Source organism: Lupinus angustifolius, unplaced genomic scaffold (genome assembly GCF_001865875.1).
Source record: "Lupinus angustifolius cultivar Tanjil unplaced genomic scaffold, LupAngTanjil_v1.0 Scaffold_35_322, whole genome shotgun sequence".
Lineage (NCBI taxonomy): Eukaryota > Viridiplantae > Streptophyta > Magnoliopsida > Fabales > Fabaceae > Lupinus > Lupinus angustifolius.
This window is the reverse complement of record NW_017721058.1, coordinates 1-18,463: the sequence shown is the minus strand read 5'-3', so window position 1 is coordinate 18,463 and position 18,463 is coordinate 1. Positions and strand designations below refer to the sequence as shown.

Sequence of the window (18,463 nt, the reverse complement as noted above, 5' to 3'; positions counted from 1 at the left end):
TTGAATGTAGAAAGAGCACTCTTGATTCAAAACCAAGTACCTAAGTTATATCGGTGTTATGGTATCAGACATGTTGTGCACAACATCAACTTATTGCCTACACCAGTCTTGAAAGGAAAATCACCTCATGAGGTCTTATACACCTCCAAGCCTGACATTGAGCACTTAAGAGTTTTTGTCTCACTCTGCTTAACAAGTACCTTGTCAGTTAATAAATCTAAGCTTGACCCTAGATCAAGCAAGTTCATATTCATGGGTTACAAAGAAGAAACGAAAGGCTATGTGGTGCTCCATTTAAAATCAAGGTCACTTGATGTGAGTAGAGATGTGATTTTCCATGAAACCATTTTCCTATACTATACAAAACCACCAACTTCAAACCATGAAACCACAATTCCCCTTCCAACTGGCCACAATCCTTGCCAATATGATGACATATTACCTCATCCCTCTCAATACTGACTCACTCAATCCTCAACCTAGTGCACTCACACCAAACACCCCCTTCCAACCATGATCCGCCTTAAAATATCAAGGCTGGCACAAGAATCACCAAAACACCTACCTACAAGACTATCATTGTGCCTTGACCAACCACACATCCACAACATCACTCCATCCTTACCATTTATCATCTTACCTCTCTTATCAATCATTATCACCCTCATGTAGAACACTAATCCTTTCAATATCTTCTCACACATAACCAACAAGCTACTCTCAAGTAGTGAAACATCCTCATTGGAAGGTTGCTATTGACAGAGAACTTGGTACACTTAGCCAGAATCAAATATGGATACTCACTGATCTACCTAATGATAAAAGACCCATAGGCTGCAAATGGGTATTCAAATCAAACATAAACTTGATGGAAGTATATAAAGGTACAAGGCAAGATCGATGGCCAAGAGCTTCACACAAACTGAGGGTGTAGACTATATGGACACATTTTCTCCTGTTGTCAAGGTCAATATAGTAAGGTTGGTCTTGGCATTGGCCTCAACTCACAATTGGCATTTGAAGCAGCTAGATGTAAACAATGCCATTCTTCATGGTGATTTGAAGGAAGAGGTATACGTGGTCACTCCTCCTGGTCTTCCCTTTCATTCACCAACATCGGTCTGCAAATTACAGAAATCACTTTATGGCATCAAACAAGCAAGAAGGGAATGGTTTACCAAGCTGTCTAACTTTCTCAGTCAACATGGTTATGTCAAATCTGACAATGATTACTCACTCTTCACTAAGCACATGCCTTCAGGATTAATAGCCATTATCCTTGTTTATGTGGATGACATCATTCTTGCTGGCAGTCATCTTCATGAACTCAATTTAGTCAAGCATCTATTGGACTCTACTTTCAAAATAAAGGACCTTGGTGACCTTAGATTTTTCCTAGGTTTTGAGATTTCTAGACAACAATCAGGGATCTCAATCAATCAACTAAAATATGCATTGGAACTCATTTCAGATGTTGGGCTGATAGGTTGTAAGCCTTCAAAAACTTCTATGACTTTTGGCACTCACTTACACCAAGATCATACTCCTCTCTATTTTGATCCTCCTACTTATAAGAGACTCATTGAGAGACTCATCTATCTCACCAATACCATACCAAACATCACCTTTGTGATCTATCAACTTTGCTCAGTTCATGGCCACACCAACAACTGCTCATCACAATGCAACAATCAATGTCCTTAGATATCTCAAAGGAAATCCAGCCTTGGGTTTATTCTTCCCCTCTAACTCATACATTCACATCAAGGCCTATAGTGATAATGATTGGGCATCTTGCCCTGACACAAGGATATCAGTAACTGGCTACTACATCTACTTGAGCAAGTCACTCATTTCTTGGAAATCAAAAAAGCAAAAGACTCTAGCCAGAAGCTCTTGTGAGGCAGAATACAGAGTCATGGGCATCACAACATGTGAAATAAAATGGCTGACCTATCTACTACATGATCTGCACATTCAATCTACTCATCTCCCACTCTTTATTGTGTCAACCAATCAACAATTGACATTGCTTCAAACCCAGTGTTTCATGAACGTACAAAACACATTTAGCTGGATTGTCATACTGTTCGAGAAGTATGTATCAACAAAACTCTAAAACTGCTACCCATCTCCACCAAGTTACAATTGGAAGATTCTCTAACAAAGCCTCTTGGAGTCAAAGATTTCTCTAAAATTCATCTCAAGATGGGCCTCATCAACCTATGTGCTCCAGCTTGCGTGGGATATTAGCCAAAATTAATTTACTTGATGCATCACAAGCACACAACAACTTAGAGTATAGGAGCATACAAGTCAACCATACCTTGACCCTATGCCATCAGTGAGACACACAAATCACTTGCCCATATGTACCAAGATATCCTCCTGAGCAAGACCAAGATCTTATTTTATGCATTCTTTATTTTGCACATGTATTTTGTGCACTTTCTTCTTTTGGTTAGTTAGTTGCTAGGTGGTTGTTAATAGCTTCTATAAATAGCAACTTCCTCTTGTATGTGTAATTCAGTTTTTCACTCATTCTTCATAAATCAATCAAAATTCTTCACGAGTTTATTCAATCTTCTCTCTTTCACTCACTCTTTTTTTCTGTCATTGAGTTTGTTAAGGTCGTACTCAATCTTTCAACTTCACTTTCTTCCTTCATCTTTTCTCATAGTAATATTTTGAAACAAGCTAGAATACATATTCAACAATCAATTAGTCAATGATAGATTCAGTAATGGTTATTTGATATGACTAAAAAGTATGTGCTCACTATCTAATATATTCTCACATATAACTAAAATGTTTACATTGTAGAAATTATATTTTTTATAAGTATAATTAAGTTGTTAGGTTTACTTCCTTCTGATATACAATACAATCACAATGAATGAGGAAACCAATATCAAATTCCAATATATCCAATTGTGTATTTTTTTTAATGAGAACGTCTTGTTATGAATATAATGCTTTTACTCATTGTCGCGACTCTAATTATGTTGTGGTCTTTGATATAGTAATTTTTTAAATTTATACAATAGTTGTTTGATTATTTATATTAATATGATGGTAGGAACAAAGTTGTGGACTTGTGGCATTATGGCTTTAAAGTGTATGTAAATAGTACCAAAGAAAAAATGAATTCTTTGAGAGCGTATGGGTTTTATAACTACTCATTTACCATTCGTATCTAGCTATTATTGACTTTTAAAAAATCCAAATAAATGGTGAATTACGTAGTAATTATGGATAGATATTTATACTGAATGCAAACTTGTCACTTTAAAGTGTATTAGATTTAATATTTTATTCATGTTTATAAGTTTTGAAGTATATATGTAGAGTTCCGATCTTTTGTAAAAAACGATATATAATATTTGGATCGGATTGGATCAGATGTTTTAATTAAACAAATTATACCGGAGCAGACCACAAATTAATTATGTATTTGGATTAGATGATTTTTTTTTTTTTTTTGGCTAAAAACATATCCAAACAGAACACTAACATCCCTAGTCTATGTTTTACACTATTAGTCTGATTGTGATAAAATGTACAGCTAGCTTGTAGTAATGATGTATGTTCTATAAGGCATATATTATCACCTTACTCTCAGCTATGCAAAGCATTCTGATATCTATTTTGTTACAACGAAGAAAATATCATCATGGTAATTAGGGCCATTCAACCCCCTTATACGAGGCTCACCTTTTTCTAACCACCTTTGGAAATTTGAGGTTCTTTTCCGGTAGTTATTGTGTGCCGAGTTTCATTATTTTTTGCCAGTCTTGCTTGTGTCTTGAGCTACACCTTTCCATTTCTCTTTTGTTTCAAAAGATTCAATCTTCTTATGGTGTCTTTTTTCCCACTTCTTGCTTTGGTCTCCATGTCTGAGTAGGTTTGTTTTTTCAGCAAACACTACTATCGTGTCCGAAGACACCACAAAAATTGCATGATACAGGCCTTTTTATTCTCAAACCAATTAGTATCTAGCATAGGCTAATTTATATGCACATCTACTAATATCTCAGCATTTGAAATATTGGGAGATCTTTATCCATGGGATATATTATTTTTCTATGGGCTAAGTGAAAGAAACATATAAGTGGGTTTGACACCACATCTTGACCCAAAACCTTAAGGCATTAGGTCTATGAGTTCATTCACTTATATGTTCTTTAAATCATCAACTTTTGCACAATGTAGGACTTCCTCATTCACACTTGGAATGTCCAACATCTCCCCCTCAAGTGTGAGTTACTTCCTTTTGAGTATTGGATACACCAGAGTTCAGCTCTCTATCTACTTGCATCACCATTGGCTTATCATTTCATCAACGGAACACGTCGCCTTGACCTCTCGTTGGGAAGACTTTCGACACAAAGATCCCTCTTGGATTTACCGACCACTTGTCTCTTCAAAACTCCGTTTGAGTCGTCAAACTGTCGCCTCTAATACCACTTGTTGGATAATTTAGAATCAATTTATCTCCTCTGTGTGATGCAAAATGGGCACTTCCGAAAGAAACAAGTGGGAATCCTTCCTAATTGATATGGAAGCAAGACCAATGAATCTTGGTAGATGAACCATTGACTACATTCAATGATGGCTATTCCAATGTCTTGAATTATTTCTTGACTCTTGAGAACTTTGAAGTCTAACTTAGAAAGTTGAAGTAGCACTTTTCAAGGTGTCTTGAAAAGTATGACAATAATTAATCATTCACTATGTCTATATGATGAAGTCTTCCTCCCCTTCACTATATATATGGGGCTTGTGAGGAAGAGATGTAACAAGCAAGTGAGAGAGCTTATATCCACTTAGTGTAAGACTTATATTCCTAGTGAGATACTAGAGAGAGTTTGTATTTCCATCCTTTTGGGTGAGATTGAATGTTATCCTCTTGGTGAAAGAAAATTAATTATTGTAATCTTACTTTCTATAGTGGATATATTTTCTAGACTAGGCCCTGTGGTTGTTTTCTTCTCATATTGAGGATGTTTTTCCATGTTAAAATTATTGGTGTTATTTTTCTACTCTTCTCTATTTTCTTTATCCACATATTGCTTCCTCAAGTGTCCATTTTGCATCACAAAAGGAGGGAAATTGATTCTGAATTTTCCAACAGTGGTATTAGAGCTCTCATGTTCACTTAGGGAGCATAGCATGTGTAGTCCAACATGGAAAGAACCGCTAATATCTCATTTGATGGAGACATGTTCAAATTGACAGCTGACAACTATTCCTATTGGAATCATATGATGGAGGATCATTTATACTGCAAGGATATGCATGAACCTATTTCTTGCAAAGACAAACCATAAGGTAAGGTTTACAAAGATTGGGAGTTTTCGAATCGAAAAGCTATTGCAATGATTCAGAAGTATATTGATAGAAGTTTATTTGAGCATGTGTCCACATACACAAATGCTTATGAGTTGTGGTCAAAACATGAATATATGATTCAAAAGAAAACTCTCATAAATAAAGCATCTCTTATCAAAAGGCTGTGAAACTCAACTATAGAGATGGTCAGAGCATGATAGAGCCCTTAAATTCATTCAAGGGTCTTATCAATCAATTGACAAAGATAGGCATGAAGATAGATGATGAGTTGCAAGCACTTCTGCTACTAAGTTTGTTGCCTAAAAGCTGGGATACATTGGTGATCACGCTCAACAACTCAGTCCTTGATGAAAAGGTCTCAATGGACATTTTTTCAGACAGTCTATTGAATGAAGAATCCAAATGAAAAGAATGGAGTACATCCTTCCACTTTGAAACAAATGTTGTGGATAGACGTGGAAGAAGTGAAACTCATAGGAGGAATGGATCTCGTGGAAGAAGCAAAAGCAAATTCAGAGGTCGCTCTCAATCTCGCATGAGATCAACAACATGTTATTATTGTAGTAATGAAGGACATAAGATATATGAATATAGATCCTTGAAGAGAAACCAAAAAGCTAGAAATGTCCAAGATGATTTAGTTGATCCAAGGAAAAATGGTCATAAGCCTATCATAGTCATCGCCGCAGACGATGATGTTCTCCTCATTGGAGAAGACAATTACCTAAATGTTGCATATAGTGACTATGCTTGGATCGTTGATTCTGGTGCTTCTTTCCATGTAAGTCCACATGATGGTTTCTTCTCAAACTACAAGAAAGGTGATTATGTTTATGTGAAAATGGGAAAGCATGTTACAAGTAAGATTACAGGAATTGACGATATTATGTTGCTAACAGACATAGAAGGAAAGCTTGTAATAAAGGAGGTGAGACATATCCCAGATATGCATCTCAATCTTATCTCAACGGGTAAGTTGGATGATGTTGGTTTTGTGAGTTACTTTGGTCCTAGAAAGTGGAAACTAACCAAAGGCAACCTAGTTATTGCTAGAGGCTCAAAGGAAGAATCTTTTTACATTATGCAGGGAGGAATTTGTTCTGTAGAAGCAAATGTTGCTACCAACTCCAAAGATCTTTGGCATAGGCGACTGTGACACATGAGTGAGAAGGCACTTCATATGCTCGCCAAAGACCACCTTCCAAGTATAAAAGGTCAAACTTTAGATTCTTGTACTGATTGTCTTTGTGGTAAATAACATAGAGTCAATTTTTAGAGAATAGACAATCCCTCACAAAGAGATGAAGTACTTGAATTGGTGCATTTAGATGTTTGTGCACCATCTGAAAGATCTCTTGGAGGAGCCTACTACTTTGTCACATTCATAGACGATCACTCGAGAAGAGTATGGGTGTACCTGTTGAAAAGCAAAGATCAAGTATTATCAGCATTCAAAGAGTTCTATGCACTAGTATAACGTGAGACTAGGAAGAAGTTGAAGTGTCTAAAAGCAGATAATGGTGGAGAGTATCGTAGTCCATTTGAAGCCTATGGCAAGGCTTATGGTTTCAGACTGGAGAAGACACCACAAAAGACTCCTCAGTTGAATGGAGTAGCTGAGAGGATGAACCACATAATTGAAGAGAAGATCATATGCATGTTGCAAGATATCAATCTCCCTAAGTCTTTCTAGGGTGAAGCAATGAAGACTGTAGTGGATCTCATAAATCAGATACTTTCAAGACCCCTGAACGGAAAAATTCTAGAGGAAGTATGGTACAAGAAGAAGGTATCCTTCAACCATCTGAGAGTATTCAAATATAGAGCCTTCATTCACATTCCAAAAGATGAGAGAAATAAATTGGATGTTAAGACCAAGAAATGCATTTACCTTAGGTCCCCAAAGGATTATTTAGGCTACAGACTATGAGATCCGATAGACAAGAAAGTTGTGAGAAGTAGAAATGTTGTGTTCTTTGAGGATCAAACGATCAAAGATGTTCTGAAGAAAAACCAGTGCAAGTCCAAAGTTCACATTGATTCAGGGGGATAGATTCCTCAATTGACAGATCCTCCTCATTAGATAGATCCAAAATAGATAGACTGACACGTAGATCATGCTCACAAAGAACATGACTAAATTAATAAAGAATCATATCATAATGAAGTGGTGGTAGACACACAAATGCATCAAGAACCCGAGCCATTAGAACATCAGATGCAAGTTGAACTGAGGCACTCCGGAAGAGGCAGAATGTCTTCTTTAAAGTATCATGAAGAAGATTATATCACATTGACATATAATGGTGAACCTTAAGACTTCTCAGAAGCTATGCAGACAACTGATAAAGAAGATTGGATTAAAGCCATGGAAGATAAGATGAACTCATTATATGAGAACCACACTTATGATTTGGTGGAATTGCCCAAAAGGAGAAAAGCCTTGAAAAACAAATGGGTTTATAGGCTTAAAGTTGAAGAAGGAAGCTCAAGACCATGGTACAAAGCTCGAATTGTTGTGAAAGGATGCAATTAGAAAAAAGGAGTTGATTTTGATGGGATATTTTCACCATTGGTGAAGTGTTCCTCCATAAGAGTAGCATGGGTATAGCAGCTAGCCTAGACTTAGAAGTTGAACAATTTGATGCCAAAACAACTTTCTTACATGGAGACGTCAAAGAAAAAATCTATATAGAGCAACTAGAATGTTATTCAGAACCAAGCAAGGAACACTTAGTGTGTCGTTTAAATAAGAGTTTATATAATCTGAAGCAAGCCCCTAGACAGTGGTAGAAGAAGTTTGAATCATTCATGACTAAATACAATTTCAAGAAGACAATTAGAGATGTGTATGTATTCATCAAAAGATATGAAGATGAAAACTTTATTATCCTTATATTATATGTTGATGATATGTTAATCAGTGGGCATGACAAGACCAAAATTGATAGTTTAAAGAATGCTTTAAGCAAGTCTTTTGCTATGAAAGACTTGGGTCCTGCAAAGCAGATCCTTGGAATAAGGATAATCAGATATCGTTCCAACAAGATATTATGGCTATCACAAGAAAAGTACATTGAGAAAATTCTCAAGAGATTCAACATGGATAAGGCAAAGAGCATTGGAATGTAGTAAAGTGGATATTGAGATATTTTAATGGGAACTACCAAAAGATGTTTATGTTTTGGTAATAAAGATCCTATGTTAGTAGGATACATAGGTGCTGATATGGCTGGAGATATAGATTCTAGAAAATCTACATCAGGTTATCTAACTACCTTTGTAGGAGAGGATGTATCTTGGCAATCCAAGTTACAAAGATGTGTTATATTATCAATAATTGAAGCGAAATATATTGCAGCATCTAAAGCTGGAAAGGAGATAAAATATATGAAAAACATCTTGTATGAGTTGGGTACGAAATATTGGATACGAAATATTATTGGAGGATGGTGAGTTACAGCTAGAGAAAATTCATACATATGACAACTAGTCTGATATAATGACCAAGACAGTTTCACTCAAGAAGTTAATAGATTGTTTCAGAGGTGCAAGACTGGCGATACCCATCAATTAATCTAAGAATTGGGAGATTTATTGGGAATCATTCCTAATTGATGTGGAAGCAAGACCAATGAATCTTGCTAAATTTACCATTAAGTACATTCAATGATGGTTATTCCAAGGTCTTGGAATTATTCCTTGACTCTTGAGAACTTTGAAGTCAAACTTAGAAAGTTAGAGTAGTACTTTTCAAGGTGTCTTGAAAAGTATGAGAACAATTAATCATCCACTATGTCTTTATGATGAAGCTCTCCTCCCTTAACTATATATACGGAACTTGTGAGAAAAAGATGCAACAAACAAGTGAAAAAATAATATAGAGAGAAAGTGAGAGAGCTTATATCCACTTAGTGTGAGACTTGTATTCTTAGTGAGATACTAGAGAGTTTGTATTTCCATCCTTTTGGGTGAGATTGAGTATTATCCTCTTAATAAGAGATAGTCAAATATTGTAATCTTACTTTCTATAATTAAGATATTTTCTGGACTAGGTCTCGTGGTTGTTTCCTTCTCACGTTGAGAAGGTTTTTCTATGTTAAAATTTGTGGTATTATTTTTCTACTCTTCTTTATTTTCTTTATCCACTTACTACTTCCGCAAATGCCTATTTTGCATCACACGGAGGAGGAAAATTAATTCTGAATTTCCCAACATAAAATTCAGTTATCAGCTAGAATAGGTATGTCTGCACTCTAGTAGCTTCCTTTTTCAGGTGATCAAAATGGAAAATACCTGAATTGAGGACTTCTAGTTGTACTTGTTCAGAATAAACTTGAACCACAACAAAAAAGCCTTAACCTCCACTTAGTAGAATTGATTAAATGAACTGAAAGACACTATAATATTTTTATTATAAATTATGTTGATTGGCCAAAAAGAATACACATCTTGTACAGACCCAAACTTGAGGAAGAACATTTCATTCTGCATAATCGGTATCTTCTCAATGCCCAATTTACCCTGAAAGAAAGCACTCAACCGAATGCTCCCAATAAGCAATTAAAGGTACAACATCTTCAATTGTTATATGACCAATTCAATAAGTTTGTTTAACAAATTGCAATGTTCCTTCAGCATGCTTCATCTTCGAGATGTCAAAAGTATCCCAAGGTTTTTGAAATGGATTCACTTGATCTTGATTTAGAGTGACTGATATTTCAATTTGAGGCATGAGATAGAAGTAGATCTTTTGAAACATCCAAAATGGTCCCTAAGTTTATCAAATGTGAACCAAATTCATCACTTTTATTACCTTTAATAGAGACTATTTTAACTCAAATTCGTATTCTTTAAACACCAACTTGATTTTTTATATTTTCAGGATCAAATTTGTAATGACCAAAATGAATATTCACTCTTAAAATATGTAAAGAAAAATGAGGACCACCCTGAGATTTTTCACCAGGTGAGTACGGCAAACAGGTACTCAGGGAAGAGACTTATGACACAACCACAAACTCTAGCAAGTCAATAAGCTCAAAAGAGCAATTATTACATAGCATTTTTGCATACACCATGAGCAAATTATTACATAGTATTTTTGCATACAACATGAAGCATAACCAAGTACCACACAACAGGCAGAAAAATAAATACAAAACGCTTGTTTTATCAGGTTCTTACAGCACACAAAATACTTGAAAAACTTGAGCAACTGGCTACCATAGGAAGTACTGATATAAACTGGCAACATAATATAGCAATTTGTAGCGTCGGATAACTATGATATTGTTCATCAGAACCTCGTTACTGGAGTACAAGACATTCCTTTGACCCAGCCATCATAGAAGAACGGGGGTTTGAGGTAACTGCATCATTTTCCTCGGGACATTGAGATATCAAATCCAGCTTACCAGATGTAATGGCTTGGAAAATAAGATCATTGACTTCTTGAAACCTCTCTTCAGAGAGGGAGACCTCGGCAAGAAGCCTCCAAGCATTGGCTTCAGATGCCTCATCAAAATCCTTCTTCCTTTTCAGCACCATGTGCCCACTAATCTCCCACACAGCCGGATTAACTTGGGTGTCCAGAAGCTCAGTACTCACTTCTCCAAGGGCTTGTTTCTCTGCATAGCACTGTTCATCCATCGACACGAGTTATCAGAACTATTTTTCATGCAGTGATTATAGGCAAGGTAAGATAGTTAAAAAACCATTTTGTTTTACCTGAGGTAAGAGAAAGATTTGCCTTCCACAATCAGAAATAAGAACGTTGTAAGGTATGTTGTTGTTTTGAAGGCATATACAGGCATCTGAAACAGTGTTTGATAATTCTTCCAGGGTGTTGCCGCCCTCAAAGACAAGGCCTCTTACTGGATAGTTCAACAATTTAGATATTTTCACACCACCATTTAATTTGGCAATTTTCTTAATAGGGGCCATCTCGATGGGAAAGGGAACAGCCAAATAATATGCCTGAATATATCAAAAAATCACAGAATTCCAATTTAATTACTGACAGAGTACTAGATAAGGAATGCAACCAGCCATTAATCAACATGAAGAATAAGCCGATAATCTCAAGTTATTCAGCATTGAATATACCTGAAAGTGAAGATGGTTAATGGTTGCAAATGCACCCAAGCTGTTGTAACCCAATCGAAAATATGGATTTCCTGCTTCAGCTGCCATGTGAAGTGCAAGCAAGAAGTTGGTGTGGTCAATCCTTTGGGGCAAACACTCAAAAATACGAGGAATCAGCAGCACATGCCCATATTCAATAGGACTGACCTGTTAAGACAGTAGATAAAACACAATGCATCATATAAACACCTATTCTACTGAACCCACATGGACAACATCTGAACAAAAGCTAAGAAACTTACATTGATGGCAACAAAACTAGGAGAGTTCTCAACATCAATTGGTGCGTTTGGAAAGAATTGGACTTCACCATCATCATTGCTGGCTTCAAATTGAAGCAGGATCTCTTCTTGCCCAACTTTAGTAAAGTTGAATTTGCTTTCATCAAAAGGCTGGAGGACCTTATCAACTCGAAATTCGGTCGGCCTCTTCTTGAGGTGGCGACCTTCGTTCAGCTGAGCAATGAAACCATACTCACCTGGAATCACCTACACAAAAATTAACCCAAAAAAACACTGGAACTAAGTCCACATATTGCTATGCAAAACCAAAGCCCATAACAGAACTAAAAAGAGCATAAATGACGGAAGAAGCAAATAAAACCTTGGTTTCACAGGCAGTGACATCATAGCGAAAAAGCCCTCTCTGCACTCGATCTTCCCACTACACCGTCAAAGCTTAAAAACGTCAACACGTAACATGATGATAAAAAGACAAAAAAATTAAAATTTGTTAATCACTGTCCACTCTCCATCATCAAAATTGCATAACTACCTCCCCAAGAATAAGCGAGTCCAGAAAGGCCACAGTTTGCTCCTTGCATTCAGGTAGGGACAAGTCCTTTTTGCCAACCGTTTTAAAAGCATACAAAGGGAGCTTTGCATCTATTCCAAAACAACGCAGAAAATAAAAACCTCAAATTAGCTTAACTAAAACTAACAAAATATTCGTGTAACATAAAGATGAATTTCCGGAGTCCTGGAAGGTGGACAACCTTAGCTTTCACAGTAGACCAATTTGTATGGATTTTTTTACTTTCATTGACTAAAAGGAATTTTTGTTTCAAGGCCATCTCAATCTTGGATAAGACTCCTCTAAAGCGAGTTTGTCTCTAACATGAGCAAGTAAAGATGTATCTACCATTTGATAAAGTATACAGTGGTTCAAATTGCAGACCACAATCGCAGTAACCGCGACGGCAACCGCAATTTAAAACACTGAAAGTATACATAGATCTCGACAGACTAAATCATCTTAGAGTTTGCTCACTATAAAAACAAATCAGTCCAAAGGACCTCCTCGCCGCGAATTTCATACAAAAATAAGAATTTTCTTCTAGTTAATCACCACATGCAAACCAAAAAAGAGAAAATTCAACTCATAATTAAAACAAAAGCATGGTACTAAATAAATACCTTGAATGCAACAACTTTTGAGGCAATTCTTGCCACAACCACTGACATGGCGAACAGCTTCATCCTCCTCCTCTTTTTGATAATTCGAAACCACAGTAGGAACCCTCTTAATCCTCAACATCTTATACTATTTTTTTTTTTCTGAAGCAAAATGAAACACTCAAAAGCCCCTAACCCCGAAAATAAACAACAACAAAGAAGAGATCTTGTATAGAATAATAGAATTGAGTACTAAAATTGAGTAGTAGTAGTAGTAATAATCCTAAAGTAGAAGAAGGAATGAAGAGTAACCGCCACCAGCGAGGAAGAGGAGGTCGGAGGGGCTGCCGCCTTCAGAAGGTAAGGCGCCACGCCCGCCGTGCGGCGAAGGGTTGCTGCTTTCTGTCACACAACCCTTCCGTCGTACATAACGGACATGAATTAGAGGCCGTTGAACTCCGTGAATAGCCGTGATGTCTGCAACGTGTCAAAACTGGGTTTTAACCCAACTAGTTTTTCTATCTTCTAATTCTTCTTCTTCCTTTTAAATCTGAGAGAGAAAGAGAGGTGTGTGTGATGTTGGGATGTGTGAGGAAAAGGGGGGAATTGGGGTTTTGTTTTAGAGATAAGAGAAGTGTGTGTGGGTAAAATGAAAGGAAAGGAGTGAAGGGAGATTTTGATGATTTTTATTTGGATGTAGTTGTGGTTGTGATTGATTGCCTTGTTGTTTTATTGTGTACCCATAGCCATAATCATATAAGGAAGGTTAGTTAGTGGCTTAGGGAGTTAGGTGCATACAAAAAAACCTGGCAATAAGAGAAATATACAAATTATGTAGATAGATGACCTTTCAAATATGGGGAGCAGGATCCCGACGCTATCCGCTCACTCGGGTCTTATTGGGTTTATGATCAGGTTTGAGTTCAAATATTAGACGCAATTAATATTTATGACTAGATAGGGATCAGACATGACTCAGTCTGACTCGTCATATGATCATTCATTCATCATGTTTGTATATGTTTATATTCAAATGTGTACAAAATAATGACACATTTTTTGACAAAGAATTATTGATTGTCAAACTTTTCATCATTTATATATGATTAATTATATATATACATATATCATTTTATAGGTCAAATTACATATTCATACTAATAAATAATATTGAGAAGACTTTACCTCAGATAAGTATGCATTATATATAATCGAGTCTAGGTTTGGGTTTAAATGATGACCTAGTGGATTTTAGGATCGAGTTAGCTACGAATATAAGGTCGGGTTCGGGTTCAAAAAAATGATTCAGTCGGTATTTACGGTCAGATAAGTGACAAACCTTAACTAATCCATGTTAGAAATTTAAAATTTCTAATTAAGGTGGGCATCATATATTTGATACAATGATATCGGCTATTTATTTCAGGGATTACATTATAAGTGATCTAATTATTGGCACCTCATAGATTTCTAAAAGCTGATAACGGATATGGGCTTAATTGGTGGATACCCATCAAGTTAATCTATAGGGGATAATGGGAACTCTATAAGTTAACGCATAAGGAAGGTTATGGTCCCCAATACACCAAATCACAAATAGTTTTCACCTCTCCCCATTAGAGAGAAAACAAAGGTCCCAAAATAAATTAAGGATTTGGTTGAGGAAGACCATCATACCAAAACTCTCTCAAAAGGTATGTCAAAGGACTAGATTAGAGAACGTGGATTCAGGTATGACTTTGTATCCTTGTTTTATATTATGTGTGATAATCATGATATTCAAGATCCTAGGATTGGTATTTCACCAATCATCATAAAATATCTAACAAGTGGTATCAGAGCTACCAGGTTCTGAATTTTATGGTTCCATTAAAGTTGATTTTCCCTCAATTTTTTAGGAACCCTAACTTTTAAATTTGGGGATTTTTATGCTTCCACTATTGGTTATGAAATTGGGTATTTAAGAATAATGAGGATAACTTTTATCCGCTTCCGCTTATTTGAATTATGGGTAATTGTATTATGAATCCTTGCAACATGTGTTGAAGTATATATTCATATATGTACATGAACATTGCATTAACTTTTATGACTCTATTATGCAATATGTATATTATACATTGTCTTACCACGCATGTTCTATTCACTTCATCCTCTCAATTTTCCATGTATATACATTGCCTCAAATTTCATTTACTGCATTGTTGCGTTAAATTTGTAATGCAAATTTTGGAAGAAATTGTATGCCCTTTTTCCGCTGATTTCAATATATATATTGAAATTTAAAGAACCTTTCTTTTGTTAATGTTTTATTTTAGTAAAATAATATTAAGGCAATTTATTATAGCTTATGACTTTCATTTTTTTTAAGGTTGGCTTTTATTACATTACACATGAATCCTTACAGTTGTTAGGGGTTGCACAATTATATTGTATATGTTTGTGCTTTTGTTGTATTATGAAAACTAAATTTCTATATATATCTTTTAAGATATGCATAATCATATTTGATTTGGAATTTCGATAATACTTTGCATTGATTAAGATTGCAATTTTTATGTGTTGATATATATAATATATCTTTTTTTATTTGGAATTATATTATGGGATTAGATTTTTTAATCATGAAAGATATCAAATCTTAAGGTTTTAATTCCAAGATCATAATTTTTTTGTAATGGACCCATATTGTTTATTTTTGTGTGGTAATTATTTTGAAGTAATTGATGCAATATGTTGCCAAAGTAACCTCTTTGGTGGAAATTGATTAAAATTATACATATGAGTATGAGATTATTTATGCGAATTGTGTTTGGTCCAAAGGAAGACACAATTTGGCCAAATAATAACATACTTGTGATGATAAGTATGTAACAATTATAAAGTTTTTTTTCTTCCTAGGAATAATAGTCGGTCCTAAGAAAGGCTATTGTTTGACATAATTAATTGTTAATATTTGATCATTACGTTGAGAGTATCACTTACAAATTAATTTCTCTGTTCAAAGACTAGAAATTGATGTTGTGCTAGATATCTTGTGATAGGTCTATTATGTGAACATGTCTTGTTTTATATATATAATACCTGACTTGTTTGTTTAAATGATTGTAACACTTTGGTTTGTTGCATTGGTTGGTGGATGATTGCATTATTAAGGGGTTGCTATTGTTGAAGCATTTTTTTCATTTGGACAATATGTTGTGTCATGTTTACTCATGTATAAAATGATAATATTTTTTTTATGGAATATAAAATGATAATATTTTTTTCTGAGAATTCGAAATGTAGTCATTGTGATGAGAATGATACAATGTTACCAATATGCTATAATGAATATATGTATTTATTGTGGATATAAATAATATATGTTTTGTATTAAGTGTTGAATCAAACTCAATAAATGTTTTTTTTTATTTTAGAAAATAAAATTGTTTGACATTTTAAGTGAATCTATTAAATATGAAGTCGTCAAAGTGACATCTTTTCTGTGAATTGTTCATAATAAATGTCAAATGCTAGTGCGTATATGTATTCATGCGAGTATTAAGGAAGATTCATATTTGGCCGGATTATATACACACATGTGATTATTATAAAGTTGCATATGTGAATGATAAATTAGTCCAAAGAAGGGTTTATTACTTGACATGCATTATGATCAATGTTTGACCACAAACAAGAATATCATCAGTGATTGGTATGAAATATCAAGTCAACTGTATGATTGCATTTTATGCGAATAGTGATCGGCCAAAAGAACGATTACTATTTGGCCCAAATTACAAACATACTTGTAGCAATAAATATGTGATAATCATATGATTTTCGATGTGAATAGTAAGTCGGTCCAAAGAAAGGTTTATTGTTTGACAGGACTGATTATCAATGTTTGCTTACTACATTGAGTGTACCACTTTCAAGTTAATATTTTTGTCCAAAGACTGAATATTAATGTTGTGTTAGATAACTCGTGATGTATCACATCATCATTTGAATTTAAGTATTAAGGTTGAATGTGAGTTTAATTGCAATAATGATTGCAATTTGTTTTGATTTTTTATTAGGGTTGCAAATATCTATTCTCAAATTAAGAATATTTCATTGCTGAATGAGACAAACTTTAAGGTCTATAAGGAAGTCGTAAAAATTATTCTCAGCTGTATGAATTTAGATCTAGCACTTTAGATGGAGAAACTCATTTCTACTCTGGAAATCCTCGATGAGGTTAAAAGTGAGAAATAAGAACACTCTAACCAAATGTGTCTAATGATCATGAAACGCTATATTCTAGAAGCGTTTTGGGACTCTATTTTTTAGGGTTAGAGTGCAAGGAAGTTCCTTGAAGAAATAAAACCATACTTTGCCAAAAAAATGAAAAGGTGGAGACGAGTAACCTTTTGGCTAAACTAATCTCCATGAAGTATAAAGACAAATGGAACATAAGGGAGTACATTATGGAGATGTCTAATCTCGCATCAAAACTCAAGTCACTTAAGTTAGAGTTTGGTGATGACTTTCTCATGCACTTGGTTTTGATCTCACTTCCTACACACTTTGGGCAATTGAAAGTGAGTTATAACACTCAGATGGACTATATGCAAGAGGAAGTGAGACTGCAGAGAGATAAGACTGAAAGTACTCACTTAGTTATGACCTCTTAGAATAAGATAAGAAAGGACAATAAGGATGCTGTGAAATGGCTATTTGTATTTTTTCCTCAGAGAATGTGGAATTGTTCTGCAATATACTATGTCAGGCAAACCTAGCATGAATGATGTTGTTGAGCGATTAAACCAAACTCTTAAGGATATGATGAGAAGTATGATTAGTCATTCTTCCTTGCCAGAATCTATTTGGGGGAGAGCTTTAAAGACCACAGTTTACATCCTTAATAGGGTGCCAAGTAAAACAGTTAACAAAACCTCATATGAGCTTTGGAATAATAAAGGACCAAGCTTAAAATACTTGCACATTTGGGGTTGTCCAGCTGAGGCGCGACCTTATAGGCCGCATGAAAGAAAACTGGACTCAAGAATTGTTAGCTGTTATTTTGTTGGCTTTGTTGAACGCTCTCAAGGCTATAAATTTTATGATCCTACTTCAAGACTCTTTTTTTTAGATGGGAAATGCTAGATTTCTTGAGGAAGTTGATTTTGGGAGGAAGAGAACATAAATAATGTTATCTTTGAGGAAGAACCTATGACTAATGGTGAACAAGTTCTTGTCCCTATTACCATTCAATGGATAAATTAGGTAATAGGAGATAATGTTCGGAATATTGTCCCTGACAATATTTCAGAACAAGACAATAATAAGGTTATCCCTCAAGTACCTATAGAATAAATTGAACAACCTCAAGATGTAGAAGTGTCATTAAGGAGATCCACTAGAGAGAAGAGAAGTGCAATTCCTGATGATTATATTGTATTTCTTCAAGAACATGAGGATGGCATTGGGTTAACATAAGATGATCCATTGAACTTTTTTCAAGCCATGAAAAGTTCTAACTCTCAAAATTGGATCGATGCCATGAAGGATGAGATGAAGTCTATGCATGATAATGACGTTTG

The 18,463-nt window shown here is 35.1% G+C and overlaps 1 protein-coding gene and 1 long non-coding RNA gene across 3 annotated transcripts; one reads left to right on the top strand and one right to left on the bottom strand.

Annotated features, from left to right (window-relative positions):
- Positions 1 to 10,358: 10,358 nt before the first annotated feature.
- LOC109338702 (GDP-L-galactose phosphorylase 1-like) lies at positions 10,359 to 15,297 on the bottom strand. Of its 2 annotated transcripts, XM_019575989.1 has the most exons (8): positions 15,285 to 15,297; positions 12,915 to 13,427; positions 12,274 to 12,383; positions 12,103 to 12,162; positions 11,742 to 11,987; positions 11,461 to 11,646; positions 11,083 to 11,331; positions 10,359 to 10,992 (listed from the first exon to the last, which is right to left on the bottom strand). In XM_019575989.1, exons 2-8 carry the CDS (start codon positions 13,033 to 13,035, stop codon positions 10,663 to 10,665), a joined length of 1,302 nt encoding a protein of 433 aa, XP_019431534.1. In that variant the 5' UTR covers positions 13,036 to 13,427; positions 15,285 to 15,297; the 3' UTR covers positions 10,359 to 10,662. The 2 variants fall into 2 exon arrangements, with proteins under 2 accessions (XP_019431534.1, XP_019431533.1); XM_019575988.1 differs by lacking the exon at positions 15,285 to 15,297 and having other exon boundaries at positions 12,915 to 13,446.
- On the top strand, positions 12,546 to 12,770 carry LOC109338703. The gene is made up of 2 exons (XR_002106579.1): positions 12,546 to 12,660; positions 12,733 to 12,770. It is a non-coding gene; the product is annotated as an uncharacterized LOC109338703 (long non-coding RNA).
- Positions 15,298 to 18,463: the final 3,166 nt, after the last annotated feature.

Bases quoted from the DNA above. Each gene is read 5' to 3' on its own strand.
- LOC109338702 (XM_019575989.1), bottom strand. From the start codon at position 13,035: ATGTTGAGGATTAAGAGGGTTCCTACTGTGGTTTCGAATTATCAAAAA. The intron at 12,163-12,273 runs GTAGTTATGCAA...TTGACGGTGTAG, and splicing joins ACTCGCTTATTCTTGGGGAG to TGGGAAGATCGAGTGCAGAG. The intron at 11,647-11,741 runs GTAAGTTTCTTA...CTGTCTTAACAG, and splicing joins CTAGTTTTGTTGCCATCAAT to GTCAGTCCTATTGAATATGG.